General features: G+C 46.5%; 2 protein-coding genes across 2 annotated transcripts; one reads left to right on the top strand and one right to left on the bottom strand.

Moving 5' to 3' along the window:
- Positions 1-28: 28 nt before the first annotated feature.
- On the top strand, positions 29-4,670 carry mmgt1 (membrane magnesium transporter 1). Its single transcript, XM_077236176.1, has 4 exons — positions 29-186; positions 3,444-3,496; positions 3,587-3,690; positions 3,798-4,670. The coding sequence occupies exons 1-4, from the start codon at positions 108-110 to the stop codon at positions 3,952-3,954; spliced, it is 393 nt and encodes a 130-aa protein (XP_077092291.1). The 5' UTR covers positions 29-107; the 3' UTR covers positions 3,955-4,670.
- Positions 4,671-6,357: 1,687 nt separating this feature from the next.
- Positions 6,358-7,954, bottom strand: LOC143744565 (uncharacterized). Its single transcript, XM_077236166.1, has 2 exons — positions 6,513-7,954; positions 6,358-6,417 (listed from the first exon to the last, which is right to left on the bottom strand). The coding sequence occupies exon 1, from the start codon at positions 7,943-7,945 to the stop codon at positions 6,578-6,580; it is 1,368 nt and encodes a 455-aa protein (XP_077092281.1). The 5' UTR covers positions 7,946-7,954; the 3' UTR covers positions 6,358-6,417; positions 6,513-6,577.
- Positions 7,955-19,005: the final 11,051 nt, after the last annotated feature.

The raw sequence follows: 19,005 nt of genomic DNA, 5'->3' as shown, positions 1-19,005 counted from the left end.
TTTAAAGTGCCAGAGGTCAACCGGAAGTGCGGCGGTGATGACGCAGTGCTCATTGAGGAGTGCTTCACGCGCCCAGCATTGGCTCGATCGGTTGTGCTGGAGTTAAAATGGCTTCGTCCTTTTGGAAAGGTGTTGTCGGTGTAGGCCTTTTCGCCTTGGCACACGCAGCTTTTTCAGCGGCACAGCGTAAGTATTATTCGTCCAGAAACGAGAGAGAATCGAGCAGTTAGTTGTTTTAAGCTGTAACGTTAACGTTAGCTGATTGTGGTCCGGCGGTGAGTGCGGCCTCTCTGCAGACAGAGCTCAGTGTGCATGACAGCTTCAGCAGGACTCGAACCCGAGTGAGCTTTCTATGTAGAGAGCATTTTAGAGAGTGTGGGAACACGCATATTATTATGTCAAAAAATGCTGTCTTGGTCGGCAGCTCACTCGTTTTTGACACTCAACATTTAAAACAACACGATACACGTGAAGAAGTTATTTTCTTCTATAAATCACTTATCATGCAGTCTGACTGAGACTTATGCAAGATCAGTGTTTGTGCGGTGCGTGTTGTGGGTTTTATCGGGGCGTTTATATGATGCAGTATGATTGGTATTTCAGAAGTAGTTATCTTTACTATGTAAACTTACATTATTCAAACCTTCCCTAAAAAGGCAATTTGTTGATTAACCTTCACTAAGGAACTAAACGACGTTAAATGAATAATAACTCGCAACCAGAATTTGTTTCCTTTCCAAATAATGCAATTTCACCTGCTATTTCTGCAGTAGTGATGTCAGAATCTCTCGTTTGAGTCGGATCTTTTCATTGAATAGATTCGTTCACGATTCACATTGAGCACATGTTCAACTCGGTTCAACTGAATTGATCCGGCAGGTTTCGACTCATTGAACTGAGAACTGTCTCATTCTAGCATGCCCGACTTGTGAGCCGACGAATCACGAATAGACGAATCAACTTTTATTTAAAAAATAATTAAATAAAAACCTTTATTAAACCTCTTAAAATAACACAACGATATTATCACTTCAAAACACAATAAATCTAATCACCAACCATACATGGAAAGATATTTTAAATATAAGTAAATAATTAGACACAAAATATTCATCTGAGTTAAAATATTTTATTAAGTCTCTAAACGCAAAGCTTCCAAGGAGAGCAGTTGCAGCGCGGCAAGTTTAACTGTCACTGTCACAGCGGGACAAATACATTTACTTCAAAATATTACTATTAAATCCTAATTTAATCATGACAAACTGTATATCGTTGGAAAGGTCTAAGACTCCTAAATACATAATTTGTAAGAAAAAAACGGCACTAAAATATCTATGAACAGTAATATGAATGTATGACTAGAGTGCGCCTCAAAAAATTGACGTCATTACAGGAGGTTCTGACCTTTGTCACAAAAAAAACACTTTTAAACACTTTTAATTATTGAAACTTTGGTTTTTAATGCTAAAAGTTCATAAGAAAACAATCTAGTATTTGTCAATAAAAAAAGATAAAATTATGTTTTAAAATGTAAAGTAAGAAGTCCTCTAAAAAGTATAATATATATATATATATAATCACATATTTTAGTAGTTAATATGAATTAGGTATCATTTGAAAGCTTACGAACTCAGAATTGAAAATGAAGTGAAAACCGTTTTGAAATTGGACGGTCCGTTATCATAGAAACGGTATTTTTTATTCCCTTTTAGGCATCATCTTTAATAATTTATTATCAAAACCTTTTCTAATCTTGACAAAACGCATATTGTCAGAAAGGTCTGAGTCTCAAGGTTCCATATTTAGTGACAGAAGTGGTATTTGGATAGAAATTTATTAATTTATGGCAGAATGCATACAATTAAATTCAATGGCACCCGGTGGCTATTTTTGGTATAACGCTTAAACAAAATCATGGAACTCATGGAAACTTCAATTTTTGTGATATCGACTTTAAATTTGGAACACAACTTGGTTAGATATATAGCTTTCATTTTATAGTAAAAAATATTTTGTAAAATTATTTTGACAATTAAGGGGTTAAACTAGACGGATACGGTACAGTCATAGGACTTATTACACAGCATTTTGCCACATAAATAATTATGGAGATAAGAGATTTTGATTTCCAATTAAACCCTTTTAAAACCCGTACCTGTTTTTCTGTTGTCGTTTAAATAAACATCCAAAACGCATATAAAGTTTTCTGTTATTTATTTGAAATGGTGTCGCTTAAACTGCCACTTAGGCGGCGGCCTAGTTATAACTGAGTTTTAGTTACAGTTTCACTGTATTTATGGCCAGCAAAGCAACACATGTAGCAATTCGAAGTGTTCTTATTTTTCGAAAAATCATAATTACAGATCAAATATTTGACACTTCGTGCACACACCCCTATTGGCTTTATGCAAATATTTGTAGATATGTTGCGGAAGTGAGACTGAAATTGCTGACGACTCGTTTTGGCAGTTCAGAATTTATCCTTTCTTTAGGAGACAATAAGCTTGTTTGTTATGCACTTGGATCTTTAACATTTTGATATATGTTTGAGCTGTTTTAACTGAAAGCAACTTGTACTGACATATCATAAAATATGGTTGTTTTGTCTAAATAGGCACATCAGTAATGTTTAAGTTTATAAAAGCTACTTAAATGTCCTAATTGAACTACAGCCTAATCCTGGCTTAATCTAAGCCCTGTCTGTGAAACCAGGCCTTAAACTCTCAAACAACTACATGGCTCTCAAGTGTCACGCATTGAGCGTGACAGTCACTCATTTTGGTCTTTTGTCACGCTCTCCCGCCACACATTGTGTTTCTCACACGGAAAAACTGTTTATAATATATTTAGTATGCCGCAGCTCCCAAAATTTCTCTGGCCGCGGCAGGAATCAAGCGCGTCTCCTCTGGTGTTCTTAGTCGAGCTACACAATTGCCAATCAGAAAATAGCACTATTGTATCTGGGTAAGACTTAACGCAACAACTAATGAAAATTGTCATGAAACAACCCCATTCCCGCAACCCGTCCAAACCCCCTGCATCTATATTACACTGCAAGAAAGGTAATATTTAAAAAGCATAATAAGGGTACTTAATGTGAGTGGGATGGCAGAGACCATAGGATAAAGTAGTTAAAAAAAGAAAAAAATTACTGTTCGAAAGAACCCATTTGTGCAAACACGAGCTTCCTATAACTAGATAAACAGTTAGCACTGTTCTTTTTGCATGTACTATCACTTGGAGAAAAAAAAGCTTTGCATTATATGCCAAAAAAAATCCAGTTGTAAACTTAAATACTAGAGCTTTTAATTTGCAAGAATGGTGGTGTTGTGCTACTTCCGACTCTGTAGCTCTGCAAAATTGCTTGTTATACCCCTTTGTTTAGAGGGAATGTCTTAATACATTCACTCTCATACATCCTAAAAAGATTTTTCTTTTTCTAGACCGATCCTACATGCGACTGACAGAAAAAGAGAACGAAACATTACCTATAGATGTAAGTTGCAATCAAATACCAGTCATTGATCATATTGAATCGCATGCATTTGTTTTCCTCAATACAGCTTCTCTTGTGTTGTGATTTCAGATAGTGTTACAGACTTTGCTGTCGTTTGTGATCACATGTTATGGCATAGTACACATCTCAGGCGAGTTCAAAGACATGGATGCTTCTTCAGAGCTCAAAAACAAGTAAGCTCATAGACCATAAAGTAATGCCTGGCTATATCATAAGCAGGCTGTAACTAATGAAACTTGCATCGAGCTCACTTATGTCTCTTTATTGTTTGCTCTAACAGGACATTTGACACATTGAGAAATCACCCGTCGTTCTATATGTTCAATCACCGAGGCAGAGTACTCTTCTGCGCTCCGGAGCAGGAGCCCTCCACTCCAAGCCCCCAGGCCTTGCCCTCCAATCCCCTGCGGTTACGCAAGCTGGAAAACTTTCATTGAGACTGGCCTTCTGTGGGCTGCCCTGCCCGGTTTCATTTGGTTTTTCTTTCTTAAATTTATTAGTTAGTTCCTCGGTTGGAAGGGAAAATAAGCATATTTTCCTGTCTTAATGTATATGTGAATATGCTGTACAAACACGCATCTCTTGTCAATGGACTGTGCCAACTCCTTTTCCAGCTGAAATGTTTGTAAATACTTATTGCTTGGGAGTCTTAAGTCTGTAGGTTACGGCTGTAGCCCTCCGTCTAGCTGTCGCGCACAGGGCACGAATCCTACCATGTACAATGTTGGTTTGCCATGTTTTTTGGCTAAACTGAACCCCCAACTGCATCAGGTTCTTCCCTGTACCCTTCTTAAGTGAGGTCGATATTGTGGACCATAAATTGTTTTTGTGTTCAGAAGCAGTAGCTCTGATTGATGAAATTCAAATTTGAACTTATTTAAATAATACTGGGAATGATTGAAACTATTAAAACATGTCTGAGCAGGGCCACAATAGATGTAGAATAATAGCAATTCTAACAATACTGTGAACACTCAGAGGGAACGAATGGTACTTTTTTTTAAAGGGGGGAGGGGGAGGGCAATGTTCTCTGAGTTATTTAATGTTTTGAGACAACTCCTTATTTTTACCTTTTTTTTTACACCTTAATAAATTCTAAAATTTATTGATGAATTTGCAACTTGGATTAAAACCACTTATTTTTGCCCCTTCATTTTATAAGTCTGGTTTATCCTGAATGTGTATGAGACTAAAAGAGATAATATTATGATTAAGCATGTTCGTTTTACGCTATAAAGATTATGCAATGTCAAGACCTGCGTACCGGCCCAAAATGTTTTTGTCATGCAATAATTAATTTTGTGCTTGGACCTGGAGAATTCCACGACATATATGGTTGTGGTGAATCAACCTGGTTAAGCATTATTTTCCATGCAAGTAAAGAATGGGCAGTTGGTCCAGTTTAAGCCTGTAATTATACTAATCCTTCACTAAGCCCCTTTTTTTTGTTAGAGGAGACCTGCTAAGTACCTGCAATGGGAACCCACTTATCCCAACACTATTTAGTCTCTTCTGGTATTAATAGCTTATGTGACATTGATTTAAACACTGATAAAGATCATATTACCTTTTGTGAGATAATACTTGTTATTAGTACAACTTTATACGGAGTATTTCTACTGCTGTAGTTTTGCTTTGACATCATAAATCAAATATTTAAGGCCCGATCACACCAAGGACTATAACGATAAATATATAGTTCTAAAAATTGTTTTGATTATAAAAAATTAGCGGAGTCCCCACCACAACTATAACAGCAGGCACAGAGAAACGATACCGTTGGAATCACTTTCAGAAGGATTTTTTTGAAAGGATGAATGATAAAAAAACATTTACGTCCACCATTTCTACTGTTATTTGCTAGTTGCTCAGCTTGCTCATTTCCCCATCACAACAGATGGTGTATTTTGGTATCATAATGCCATAGTACTGAGTGCTCAGTTTTTATCAGCCTCATAGTGATGCCCTCGCATTGCAAAACTAACTAGCACTAATCATGCAAACAGTGACACCATAATATAAAATCCGGTCTATAAATGAGATGAGAGGGACAGGGGCCTGTTTCAGAAAGGAGGTTAAGTGAAAACTCTTGAGTATGTTAACCCTGAAATGAGGGAAACTCTGGGTTTTCTGTTTCAGAATGGGAGGTAAGTCAAACCTGAGAAAGCAGGGTAAGTCAAGCCTGTTTCTGAAAGAGAGGTAACATATACTCAGAGTCAGTTACCATGGTAACTTACTCTGTGAACCTAACCTGGTCGGGAGCAGGTTTACTTCCGTAAACCCAGAGTTTATTTCAGTCTCCTCCCCTTTTTTAAAGAGGAAGCGGTGTTTTAACACCTCATTCATTCTTTTGGTACATTTATTTATTGCTGTTTTTTCCCCCCAAGTTTTTTAATAAGATGAAGTCTATATAACTTCTTAACTGGCAACTGAAAATACAGTAGATTAGAGTTACATCATGTAGTTCTAAACAAATTCTACAGAATTAAACTGTGGCATTCACTCAAAATCACTGAACTGTGTTCATCTGTGCACCAGAAGTTGATGGACCTTCCTCCTGCTGTTCTTCCACACTCTGGGGACGGGGGAGAGATAAGAATATCTGTTTATACTTAGATATAAACTTAGATTCTATAGGCTACTCCACATAAATAATGTGAAGAAATGTGGATGTGTAGATTGTTTGATGTGTATACACATAATATTAACATTTCCTCTGTAGGCCTCTGTGGCAGCAGAAACTGTTTCTTCATCCCATCGTCCAGTGAAGATGAGCATTTGGTTGAGCACATTTTATAATACTATTTGTCATAATTTTGGTGTATTGAGTAGGCTACTTACAACTGTCTGGAGTTCTGTTGGGACAGGAGGCTCCAAAAGACAGATATTACCATCAGAATCTGTTGGGAGCAACAAAAAACCCAACCCAAAGTAAAATATATGGAAATATCAAAAACAGCCTATATAAAAAATAACACATATGTAGACATCTTACATTTTATGAAGGCACTTGAATCTTCGGGAGTGACTGGCTCTGATGAAGTCCCTCCAGGAATTCCCTCAGCCACTTGCCTTCCACCATTCAGGGTCAGGGCCATCTCCATCTCCTCTGCATTTGCATCTCCATCTCCTCTGCATCTCCATCTCCTCTGCATTTGCATCTCCATCTCCTCTGCATCTCCATCTCCTCTGCATTTGCATCTCCATCTCCTCTGCATCTCCATCTCCTCTGCATCTGCATCTCCATCTCCTCTGCATTTGCATCTCCATCTCCTCTGCATTTGCATCTCCATCTCCTCTGCATCTCCATCTCCATCTCCTCTGCATCTCCATCTCCTCTGCATCTCCATCTCCTCTGCATTTGCATCTCCATCTCCTCTGCATCTCCATCTCCATCTCCTCTGCATCTCCATCTCCTCTGCATTTGCATCTCCATCTCCTCTGCGTTTGCATCTCCTCTGCATCTCCATCTCCTCTGCATCTCCATCTCCTCTGCATTTCCATCTCCTCTCCATCTCCATCTGCTCTGCATCTCAATCTCCTCTGCATCTCCATCTCCTCTGCATCTCCTCTCCATCTCCATCTCCTCTGCATCTCCATCTCCTCTGCATCTCCATCTCCATCTCCTCTGTATTTCCATCTCCATCTCCTCTGCATCTCCATCTCCTCTGCATCTCCATCTCCTCTGTATCTCCATCTCCATCTTCTCTGCATCTCCTTCTCCTCTCCATCTCCTCTCCATCTCCATCTCCTCTGCATCTTCATCTCCTCTCCATCTCCATCTCCTCTGCATCTCCTTCTCCTCTGCATCTCCTCTCCATCTCCATCTCCTCTCCATCTCCATCTCCTCTGCATCTCCATCTCCTCTGCATCTCCATCTCCTCTGTATCTCCATCTCCTCTGCATCTCCATCTCCCCTGCATCTCCATCTCCTCTCCATCTCCTCTGCATCTCCATCTCCTCTCCATCTCCATCTCCTCTGCATCTCCTCTGCATCTGCATCTCCATCTCCTCTCCATCTCCTCTGCATCTCCATCTCCTCTGCATCTCCATCTCCATCTCCTCTGTATCTCCATCTCCTCTGCATCTCCATCTCCCCTGCATCTCCATCTCCTCTGTATCTCCATCTCCTCTGCATCTCCATCTCCCCTGCATCTCCATCTCCTCTGTATCTTCATCTCCATCTCCTCTACATCTCCATCTCCTCTGGATCTCCATCTCCTCTGCATCTCCATCTCCTCTGCATCTCCATCTCCTCTGTATCTTCATCTCCATCTCTTCTGCATCTCCATCTCCTCTGTATCTCCATCTCCTCTGCATCTCCATCTCCTCTGGATCTCCATCTCCTCTGCATCTCCATCTCCTCTGTATCTCCATCTCCTCTGCATCTCCATCTCCTCTGCATCTCCATCTCCTCTGCATCTCCATCTCCTCTGCATCTCCATCTCCTCTGCATCTCCATCTCCTCTGGATCTCCATCTCCTCTGCATCTCCATCTCCTCTGCATCTCCATCTCCTCTGCATCTCCATCTCCTCTGTATCTTCATCTCCATCTCCTCTGCATCTCCATCTCCTCTATATCTGCATCTTCATCTCCTCTGTATCTTCATCTCCATCTCCTCTGTATCTGCATCTTCATCTCCTCTGTATCTTCATCTCCATCTCCTCTGTATCTTCATCTCCATCTCCTCTGTATCTGCATCTCCATCTTCTCTGTATCTGCATCTCCATCTCCTCTGTATCTGCATCTCCATCTCCTCTGCATCTCCATCTCCTCTGTATCTTCATCTCCATCTCCTCTGCATCTCCATCTCCTCTGTATCTGCATCTTCATCTCCTCTGTATCTTCATCTCCATCTCCTCTGTATCTGCATCTTCATCTCCTCTGTATCTTCATCTCCATCTCCTCTGTATCTTCATCTCCATCTCCTCTGTATCTGCATCTCCATCTTCTCTGTATCTTCATCTCCATCTCCTCTGTATCTGCATCTCCATCTCCTCTGTATCTGCATCTCCATCTCCTCTGCATCTCCATCTCCTCTGTATCTGCATCTCCATCTTCTCTGTATCTTCATCTCCATCTCCTCTGTATCTTCATCTCCATCTCCTCTGTATCTGCATCTCCATCTCCTCTGCATCTCCATCTCCTCTGTATCTTCATCTCCATCTCCTCTCCATCTCCATCTCCTCTGTATCTTCATCGCCATCTCCTCTGTATCTGCATCTCCATCTCCTCTGCATCTCCATCTCCTCTGTATCTTCATCTCCCCTGCATCTCCATCTCCTCTGTATCTTCATCTCCATCTCCTCTGCATCTCCATCTCCTCTGCATCTCCATCTCCTCTGTATCTTCATCTCCATCTCCTCTGTATCTGCATCTCCATCTCCTCTGCATCTCCATCTCCTCTGTATCTTCATCTCCATCTCCTCTCCATCTCCATCTCCTCTGTATCTTCATCTCCATCTCCTCTGTATCTGCATCTCCATCTCCTCTGTATCTTCATCTCCATCTCCTCTGCATCTCCATCTCCTCTGCATCTGCATCTGCATCTCCATCTCCTCTGCATCTCCATCTCCTCTGCATCTGCATCTCCATCTCCTTCTCCTCTGTATCTTCATCTCCATCTCCTCTGTATCTGCATCTTCATCTCCTCTGTATCTTCATCTCCATCTCCTCTGTATCTTCATCTCCATCTCCTCTGTATCTGCATCTTCATCTCCTCTGTATCTTCATCTCCATCTCCTCTGTATCTGCATCTCCATCTCCTCTGTATCTTCATCTCCATCTCCTCTGTATCTTCATCTCCATCTCCTCTGTATCTTCATCTCCATCTCCTCTGTATCTGCATCTTCATCTCCTCTGTATCTTCATCTCCATCTCCTCTGTATCTGCATCTCCATCTCCTCTGCATCTTCATCTCCTCTGTATCTTCATCTCCATCTCCTCTGTATCTTCATCTCCATCTCCTCTGTATCTGCATCTCCATCTTCTCTGTATCTTCATCTCCATCTCCTCTGTATCTGCATCTCCATCTCCTCTGTATCTGCATCTCCATCTCCTCTGCATCTCCATCTCCTCTGTATCTTCATCTCCATCTCCTCTGCATCTCCATCTCCTCTGTATCTGCATCTTCATCTCCTCTGTATCTTCATCTCCATCTCCTCTGTATCTGCATCTTCATCTCCTCTGTATCTTCATCTCCATCTCCTCTGTATCTTCATCTCCATCTCCTCTGTATCTGCATCTCCATCTTCTCTGTATCTTCATCTCCATCTCCTCTGTATCTGCATCTCCATCTCCTCTGTATCTGCATCTCCATCTCCTCTGCATCTCCATCTCCTCTGTATCTGCATCTCCATCTTCTCTGTATCTTCATCTCCATCTCCTCTGTATCTTCATCTCCATCTCCTCTGTATCTGCATCTCCATCTCCTCTGCATCTCCATCTCCTCTGTATCTTCATCTCCATCTCCTCTCCATCTCCATCTCCATCTCCTCTGCATCTCCATCTCCTCTGCATCTCCATCTCCTCTGTATCTTCATCTCCCCTGCATCTCCATCTCCTCTGTATCTTCATCTCCATCTCCTCTGCATCTCCATCTCCTCTGCATCTCCATCTCCTCTGTATCTTCATCTCCATCTCCTCTGTATCTGCATCTCCTCTGCATCTCCATCTCCTCTGTATCTTCATTTCCATCTCCTCTCCATCTCCATCTCCTCTGTATCTTCATCTCCATCTCCTCTGTATCTGCATCTCCATCTCCTCTGTATCTTCATCTCCATCTCCTCTGCATCTCCATCTCCTCTGCATCTGCATCTCCATCTCCTCTGCATCTCCATCTCCTCTGCATCTGCATCTCCATCTCCTCTGCATCTCCATCTCCTCTGCATCTGCATCTCCATCTCCTTCTCCTCTGTATCTTCATCTCCATCTCCTCTGCATCTCCATCTCCTCTGCATCTCCATCTCCTCTGCATCTCCATCTCCTCTGCATCTCCATCTCCTCTGCATCTCCATCTCCTCTGTATCTTCATCTCCATCTCCTCTGCATCTCCATCTCCTCTGCATCTCCATCTCCTCTGCATCTCCATCTCCTCTGTATCTTCATCTCCATCTCCTCTGTATCTGCATCTCCATCTCCTCTGCATCTCCATCTCCTCTGTATCTTCATCTCCATCTCCTCTGTATCTTCATCTCCATCTCCTCTGTATCTGCATCTCCATCTCCTCTGTATCTTCATCTCCATCTCCTCTGCATCTCCATCTCCTCTGCATCTGCATCTCCATCTCCTCTGTATCTGCATCTCCATCTCCTCTGCATCTCCATCTCCATCTCCTCTCCATCTCCATCTCCTCTGTATCTTCATCTCCATCTCCTCTGCATCTCCATCTCCTCTGTATCTTCATCTCCCCTGCATCTCCATCTCCTCTGTATCTTCATCTCCATCTCCTCTGCATCTCCATCTCCTCTGCATCTCCATCTCCTCTGTATCTTCATCTCCATCTCCTCTGTATCTGCATCTCCATCTCCTCTGCATCTCCATCTCCTCTGTATCTTCATCTCCATCTCCTCTCCATCTCCATCTCCTCTGTATCTTCATCTCCATCTCCTCTGTATCTGCATCTCCATCTCCTCTGTATCTTCATCTCCATCTCCTCTGCATCTCCATCTCCTCTGCATCTGCATCTCCATCTCCTCTGTATCTTCATCTCCCCTGCATCTCCATCTCCTCTGTATCTTCATCTCCATCTCCTCTGCATCTCCATCTCCTCTGCATCTCCATCTCCTCTGCATCTCCATCTCCTCTGTATCTTCATCTCCATCTCCTCTGTATCTGCATCTCCATCTCCTCTGCATCTCCATCTCCTCTGTATCTCCATCTCCATCTCCTCTGTATCTTCATCTCCATCTCCTCTGTATCTGCATCTCCATCTCCTCTGTATCTTCATCTCCATCTCCTCTGCATCTCCATCTCCTCTGCATCTGCATCTCCATCTCCTCTGCATCTCCATCTCCTCTGCATCTCCATCTCCTCTGCATCTGCATCTCCATCTCCTCTGTATCTTCATCTCCATCTTCTCTGCATCTCTATCTCCTCTGCATCTGCATCTCCTCTGCATCTCCATCTCCTCTCCATCTCCATCTCCTCGGCATCTTCATTTCCATCTCCATCTTTGCGAGCCTCTTCCTTCTTTCTGTTGGCTGAGTAGAAGTCAAATGAGATTGAACATTTTATTGTGTTAATTAGAGCTATGTCAAAAATGCTGCTGCACTGCTAGACACTGGATGCTATTTAGTTATTTAATATGTCAAATGTTGGTAAAGTCAAGTAGCCTACATCCATGATATGCTCAAGCCTTACCTGACTGAATTATGTTTTTATATTTCATTTTCAGCTGCTGCCATGTTCTTTTAATGCCTGCAAGATTGCACCTACATGAAAATTAAAATTAGGTTGAATAACATACTGTTCTTCCAGTTTCACCTCTGATATTATAACAGTTGGGGAAGTTACTCTAAAATAGTTATTAATTACTAACTACAAATGACATCTTCAACAGTGTAATTAGATTAATGTAACAATTACTATCTCTAGAAAGTATTGGTCTACTTATTACTAATTACTTTATAAATCCCATATCAACCTCAACCACTTGAACAATACAAAAAGAGACCATAAACTGCACATTTAATGCTTTCAAATGAACAATATACAGTTACATGAATTATTCTTAATTGACCAAAGTGTGTAGAGAGAGAAGGTTACATAAAAAATATACCTTTTAAAAATGTTAAATCCACTATTGTTTTATACAGAATTGTTCTATAATCTATGCAGTATTTAATGCAATGACATCATATTTTACTTTATATTACAGAAGAATTAAGAGTAATCCCTTTAATTAAATTACAGTATTTAGATTACTTGGTAATTACACCGAACACTGTATAACAGTAATTAAAATGTAAACTTACGCATTGACTCGAGCAATTATTTTCTCCCAAACTAACTCTCTCGATCGCCGCTGCTGCCCTGTTGCTTAAAAAAATGTTTGTGTACTGCTGGTGAGAAATATGCAGACCTCTTTTTGTCTGGTGCTGTTACCATGGTGACTCATAATATCTGCGTTCCATTGATAATGGCTTTTTATAGTTGTGGTGCACGCGCTTAACTCAGAGTCAGTCAACTTAGAGTTGATTGAACTTACTCATTTCAGCTGTTCTGAAACCGAAAACTCAGAGTTTCCCATCTCAGGGTAAGTCAACTCAGAGTTCAAGTTTTAACTCAGAGTTGGTTGAACCTCCTTATTGAAACAGGCCCAGGTGTTGAAAGAGAAAAATAAAACAAATGCAGGAAAGTAGCATAAGAAGCCATGATTTAAATCAAACCATTTCAAAATGACTATAGCTACGTACAGGGGGTTTCTGCTGGTATGAAAATTTCTAAATTTGGGCCTTAAGAGTTAAATTCATAAAGTCATGGCATTAAATGTTCAGTCTGTTGTCTTGTTTTCCAGTACAAATATCTAAATATTCTGAAATCAAAAAACAAAACAAAAAAATTTGGAGAATCAAAATGAAGGTATATATTATTGTTTTCTGAGAAATGAAGAAAAATATCCCATTGGGTATTGAGCCCATTGGCAGATATTTTTTCTTGTTGTGATCATACTTCATTTTGATCATTTTCACAGAAAACATGACTTTTTATTTAGTATAATTTTGCTTCTCAAGTAAATGAATCTTTTAGATATTTGCACTGGAAAACGTCTCGGTTACGTATGTAACCCTCGTTCCCTGAGTAGGGAACGGAGACGTTACGTCGGATGACGACGAATGGGGTTTCGCTTAGAAAGCCTATCAACTTCGAGTATTACAAAACGAGCCAATGGCAAAGAAATGCCATGGGTCTGCGGAATTTGCATGACGTAACTCCGCCCCACCTCGTGGGTATAAAAGGAGGACGCCAGCAACAGGCAGATATGTTTCTTCGCTGAGGAGCCAAGACTGAGCTCAGGCGATCCCCGCGGTACAGCGGAAAGTGGCAGGCAGACGTAACGTCTCCGTTCCCTACTCAGGGAACGAGGGTTACATACGTAACCGAGACGTTCCCTTTCGTTGTCACTCCGAGTTACGTCGGATGACGACGAATGGGGTTACCAGTCTAATCACGCCACCTTCTCAGCTGTCTTCCAGTGCCCTGCGTAAATCTGAGATCCCTGTCGTGAGACTGGCACGGACGAAGGACTCCTATTTAGCACAGGAATACCAAGGTACACTGGGGAGCATATCCCAAAGTTCAGGGGAAATATGCAATTACTGCCAACCCAGAGGGGGGGGGGACTTAGAGAATACACATATGACCCGAAGGAGACATATGGAGAACACTGGGGTGTCCAGCCGCAGGTGGAATATTTCAACCCCAGGGGTGGCAAGGTGGCTTGCCAAGGGAAAGACACACGCTCAGAGAGGCTTACAGTGGAAATACACATGTGGGGGTAGCTCAGAGGAGGGACCATGCACACGGGAGGCACCTAGCCGACGCACAGGCAATAGACACTGGCGCCAACGTCAGGAGTGCTGGAGGAACTCAGGGCTTTTTGGGGAAGCTCACCTGAGGAGAATATCGCACGTATCCAGTCCGTGGAGTGGAATGGCGAGCAAGCGAAGACACCTGAGCGGGTCCAGTACTAGCTGGTTGAAGCGAGTACATGAGAGGACACTGGCTCCACTCGGAGATTGTAGAATCTGGCGAATGTGTTAGGTGTCGCCCAGCCTGCAGCTCTGCAAATGTCTGTTAGCGAGGCGCCATGCGCTAGAGCCCAAGAGGATGCCACACTCCGGGTGGAGTGGGCGGTCACACCAAGGGGGCACGGTCGACCTTGCTGCTGGTATGCCAAGGCAATGGCGTCCACTATCCAGTGAGACAACCTTTGCTTGGAGAGAGCCTTTCCCTTCAGCTTCCCACCATAACAGACAAAGAGCTGGTCTGAGGTCCTGAAACACTGCGTCCTGTCTACATAGGCGCGGAGGGCGCGTACTGGACAGAGCAGTGCCAAGGCTGGGTCTGCCTCCTCCGGGGGCAGCGCTTGCAGGTTCACCACCTGGTCCCGGAAGGGAGTGGTAGGAACCTTGGGCACATATCCAGGCCGGGGTCTCAGGATCACGTGAGAGTAAGCCGGCCCAAATTCCAGGCACGCTTCGTCAACGGAGAATGCATGCAAGTCCCCCACCCTCTTGATGGAGGCCAATGCAACCAGGAGCGCTGTCTTCATAGACAGGAACTTAAGCTCCACTGATTGCAAAGGCTCAAAGGGAGCACTCCGCAGGGCAGTTAGAACCACTGAGAGGTCCCAAGAGGGAACGAGAGGAGGACGAGGAGGATTCAGTCTCCTCGCTCCTCTCAGGAACCTGATGATCAGGTCGTGCCTTCCAACAGACTTACCTTCGACTGGGTCATGGTGTGCGGCAATGGCGGCAACATAGACTTTCAGGGTGGAGGGAGACAGCCTTCGCTCCAGCCTATCTTGAAGGAAGGAAAGCACGACACTAATCGAACATCTCCGGGGGTCTTCTTGAAGAGAAGAGCACCAGTTGACGAAGAGGTTCCACTTCAACGCGTAGACGTGTCTCGTGGACGACGCTCTAGCGGAAGTGATGGTAGCCGCCACCGTAGGTGGAAGGGTACTCAAACCTGCTTCGTCCCGTCCAGGAGCCACACGTGGAGGTTCCAAAGATCGGGACGAGGGTGCCATAGGGTGCCCCGTCCCTGAGAAAGGAGGTCCTTCCTCAGGGGAATCGGCCAGGGAGGTGCTGTCGCGAGGAGTACTAGTTCGGAGAACCAGGTCCGGGCGGGCCAGTATGGCGCGACCAGAATGACCTGCTCCTCGTCCTCCCTGACCTTGCGCAGGGTCTGCGCAAGAAGGCTCACTGGGGGAAACGCATATTTTAGCTGATGGGTCGAGTCGTGAGAGGCAAACAGATCTATCTGTGCGTCCCCGAACTGGTCCCAAATCAGCTGAACCGACTGGGGATGGAGTCGCCAATCTCCCGGGAGGGGCTGAAGCCGTGAGAGCTCGTCGGCTGCACAGTTCAGGGCTCCGGGGATGTAAATGGCATGAAGCGACCTCAGATGCTTCTGACTCCATATGAGGAGGTGGCGGGCGAGTTGCGACATACGGCGGGAGCGTAGACCACCTTGATGGTTGATGTACGCTACAGTGGCGGTATTGTCTGAACGGACTAGTACGTGTTGGTTCTTGAGCACGGCCCGGAAGCGGCGCAGAGCAAGACGTACGGCCAGCAACTCGAGGCAATTGATGTGCCAGAGGCGGCGGGGTCCTGTCCAGGAGCCCGCGGCAGCACGTCCATTGCACATGGCACCCCAGCCCGTGGAGGAGGCATCTGTCGTTACAACAACATGCCGCGAAGCTCGTTCCAGGGGCACTCCGGCCCGTAGAAAACTGAGGTCCGACCACGGGGTGAAGGTCTGACGGCAGGACGGAGTAACAGTTACTCGGAAGGTGCCGTGTTGCCATGCCCACCTCGGGACTCGGTCGCGAAGCCAAAGCTGAAGCGGTCTCATATGAAGCAATCCGAGCGGTGTTGCCACGGCTGCAGATGCCATATGCCCCAGGAGCCTCTGAAAGAGTTTCAGTGGAACCGCACTCTTGCCCTTGAACTGTCTCAGGCAAGTCAGCAGTGACTGCGCGCGCTCGCTCGTAAGCTGCGCGGACATGGCGACCGAGTCGATGTCCATACCGAGAAAAGAGATCCTCTGCACTGGGCAAAGTTTGCTCTTTTCCCAGTTGACCCGAAGGCCCAGACGAGCTAGGTGCCGGAGCACTAGGTCCCTGTGTTCGCATACCTGGTCTCGAGAGTGAGCTAGGATCAGCCAGTCGTCGATGTAGTTCAGGATACGAACCCCGTGTTCCCGAAGGGGAACAAGGGCAGCCTCGACGACCTTCGTGAAGACGCGAGGAGACAGGGCTAGCCCGAAAGGGAGAACCGCGTACTGGTATGCCTGCCCCTCGAAGGCAAACCGAAGGAACGGTCTGTGTCGAGGGAGAATGGAGACATGAAAGTAGGCGTCCTTCAGGTCGATTGCTGCAAACCAATCCTGGGGCCGCACACATCCGAGAATGTGTTTGGCAGTGAGCATCTTGAACGGCAGCCTGTGAAGGGAACGGTTCAGCACACGCAGGTCCAGGATTGGTCGTAACCCACCGGTTTTCTTGGGGACAATGAAGTACGGGCTGTAGAAGCCGGTCCTCATCTCGGCCGGAGGGACGGTCTCGATCGCACCCTTCGCCAGCAGGGTGGCGATCTCGGCTCTCATGATAGGGGCGTTGCCACCGACCAAAGTGGAGCGGACTCCCCTGAAGCGGGGAGGAGACCGCGCGAACTGAATCGCGTAGCCGAGCCTGATCGTCCGTGCGACCCAGCGGGACAGGAGGGGGAGCTCTAGCCAGGCTCCCAAAAACTGTACCAGCGGGGTCATACGGACCACAGACTTCCCACCGATGGTGCAGCAGGGCGGAATGACTGGCCCGGACGTGGACGGCATAGCGGCCCGGTGTGGGGGCACAGTCATTAACCGCGCCCTGACAGAGGAGACCAGGGAAGGAAGAACGTTCCACGGGGGTCTGCTCTGCCAGGGGGCTGGCGACAGAGGCGGAAGGGAGCGGCACGGTCCGGGGACGGCGCGCACTGCCAGCCGGCTCTGGGACAGAGGGGGACGAGGGGTGCACGGCTCGGAGGCGGCGCACCGTGTCGTCCGAGAACTCTGTGTGCTCAGGGATGGAAATGTTACTTCTTTCTTTAACCACATTAGGGTGCTGCCCACCCGTGGGTGAGCAGCGGGGAGTGGAGAACAAAAGATTCTCCCCCGGCCCTCCACCGGGGGAAGGAGTGGTCCTGCTACCATCTCCTGAGAAGTAATTTTCAACATCCCTGAGCAGCCCGTCTCAGGAGCGCCGCTTGGCCCGGCGTTTAGCGGGGGGCGGGGCTGGAGAGGGCTGGGGCGCCTTCTTACGGCTTCCTCCGCGACCGGGCCTGGGTGGAGGCTGCTGCTTTGGCCGGGCGGGAGGGGCGGGAGCCGCAGGAGGGCGCCCTCGGCGGCGAACAGACTGAGGGATCTGCCCGGTCGGCTGGGTGGAGGCAGCAGCGGGCCGTCGGGGCAGAATGTGCCTAATGGCCTCAGTCTGTTTCTGGGCGGTGGAGAACTGTTGGGCGAAATCCTCCACCGCACCGCCGAATAGGCCGGCCTGGGACATGGGGGAGTCGAGCAGGCGAGAGCGCTCAGCGTCCCGCATGTCAGCCAGGTTCAGCCACAAGTGTCTCTCCTGGACCACAGCTGTGGACATCACCAGACCCAGGGAGCGTGCGGTCACCTTCGTCGCCCGGAGGGCGAGGTCGGTGGCGGCGCGCAGCTCATCGAAGAGCCCTGGGTCCGTCCTACCCTCGTGCATGTCCCTTAGCATCTGCGCCTGATAGACCTGCAGAGTGGCCATGGCATGCAAAGAGGCAGCCGCCTGTCCCGCCGCTCTGTAGGACTTCGCCACTAGGGTAGACGAGAACCTACAGGCCTTGGATGGGTGCTTAGGCTCGCCGCGAGAAGAGGCACTCTGAGGACACAACTGCATCGCAACAGAACGCTCAACCGGGGGGAGCCCAGTGTACCCACGGGCAGCTGCCCCATCGAGGGGAGGAAAGGCGGATGAAATCAACGAGCGGTCGCGGGAAGACATGGGAGTCTTCCAGGACTTCGAGATTTCATCATGCACGTCCGGGAAGAAAGGTATTGGGGCAGGCTGAGGACGGGAAGCCGCAGCTGCACCCAAAAACCAATCGTCCAGCCGCGAGCGCTCAGGACAGGGTGGAGGGTTCCACTCCAAACCAATGCTCGCGGCCGCCCGGGAAAGCATGGCCGTCATCTCTGGATCAGACTGAGCCACAGCCGTATTCACACCCGAGGGTGGCAGCTGTGACGAGTCGTCACTTCCAGACGAATCAGACCCGCCTAGTGATGCTGCGATCGACATCGCATCTTCCTCTGGAGCGCCAAAGGACACTCGCGGGACCTCAAAGGACGGTCCCGCGATGATCCCCTGAACACTCGCGGGTTGCAACACTGGAGAAGGTGCTGCGGGGCACGGACACATAGTCGGCGCTTTGTTCCACACAGTCACCCTCAGATCACCCTGGCCACCAGCCGAAGTAGAGCCTCTCGAGGAGGCGCTAGATCGGGGTGTGGATGAGGGGACTCTCACTCTTGCGAGATCCTTGAGTCTCGATCTAAGTGTTGCGATGGTCATGTTCCCACAGAAAGAACATGACTCATCCACGAGCGCTGCTTTAGCGTGATCAAAGCCCAAACACACCAAGCAGCGCTCGTGCCCATCAGAGTCAGACACCAGTCGACCGCAACCAGAAGTGCACGGGCGAGGCATCTTTAAAAAGATGTGCCGCGTGCAAGCTCTTTTTGT

Source organism: Siphateles boraxobius, unplaced genomic scaffold, assembly GCF_051911475.1.
Source record: "Siphateles boraxobius isolate OS27281-9 unplaced genomic scaffold, OSU_SipBor_1 2, whole genome shotgun sequence".
Lineage (NCBI taxonomy): Eukaryota > Metazoa > Chordata > Actinopteri > Cypriniformes > Leuciscidae > Siphateles > Siphateles boraxobius.
Note: the sequence above shows the minus strand (reverse complement) of the source record. Positions and strands in the feature narration are given on the sequence as shown.

Coding starts and splice junctions, on each gene's coding strand:
- LOC143744565 (XM_077236166.1), bottom strand. CDS start 7,945: ATGGAGATGCAGAGGAGATGGAGATGCAGAGGAGATGGAGATGCAGAG.
- mmgt1 (XM_077236176.1), top strand. CDS start 108: ATGGCTTCGTCCTTTTGGAAAGGTGTTGTCGGTGTAGGCCTTTTCGCC. Junction 187..3,443: donor AGCTTTTTCAGCGGCACAGC/GTAAGTATTATT, acceptor TTCTTTTTCTAG/ACCGATCCTACATGCGACTG. Junction 3,691..3,797: donor TCTTCAGAGCTCAAAAACAA/GTAAGCTCATAG, acceptor TTGCTCTAACAG/GACATTTGACACATTGAGAA.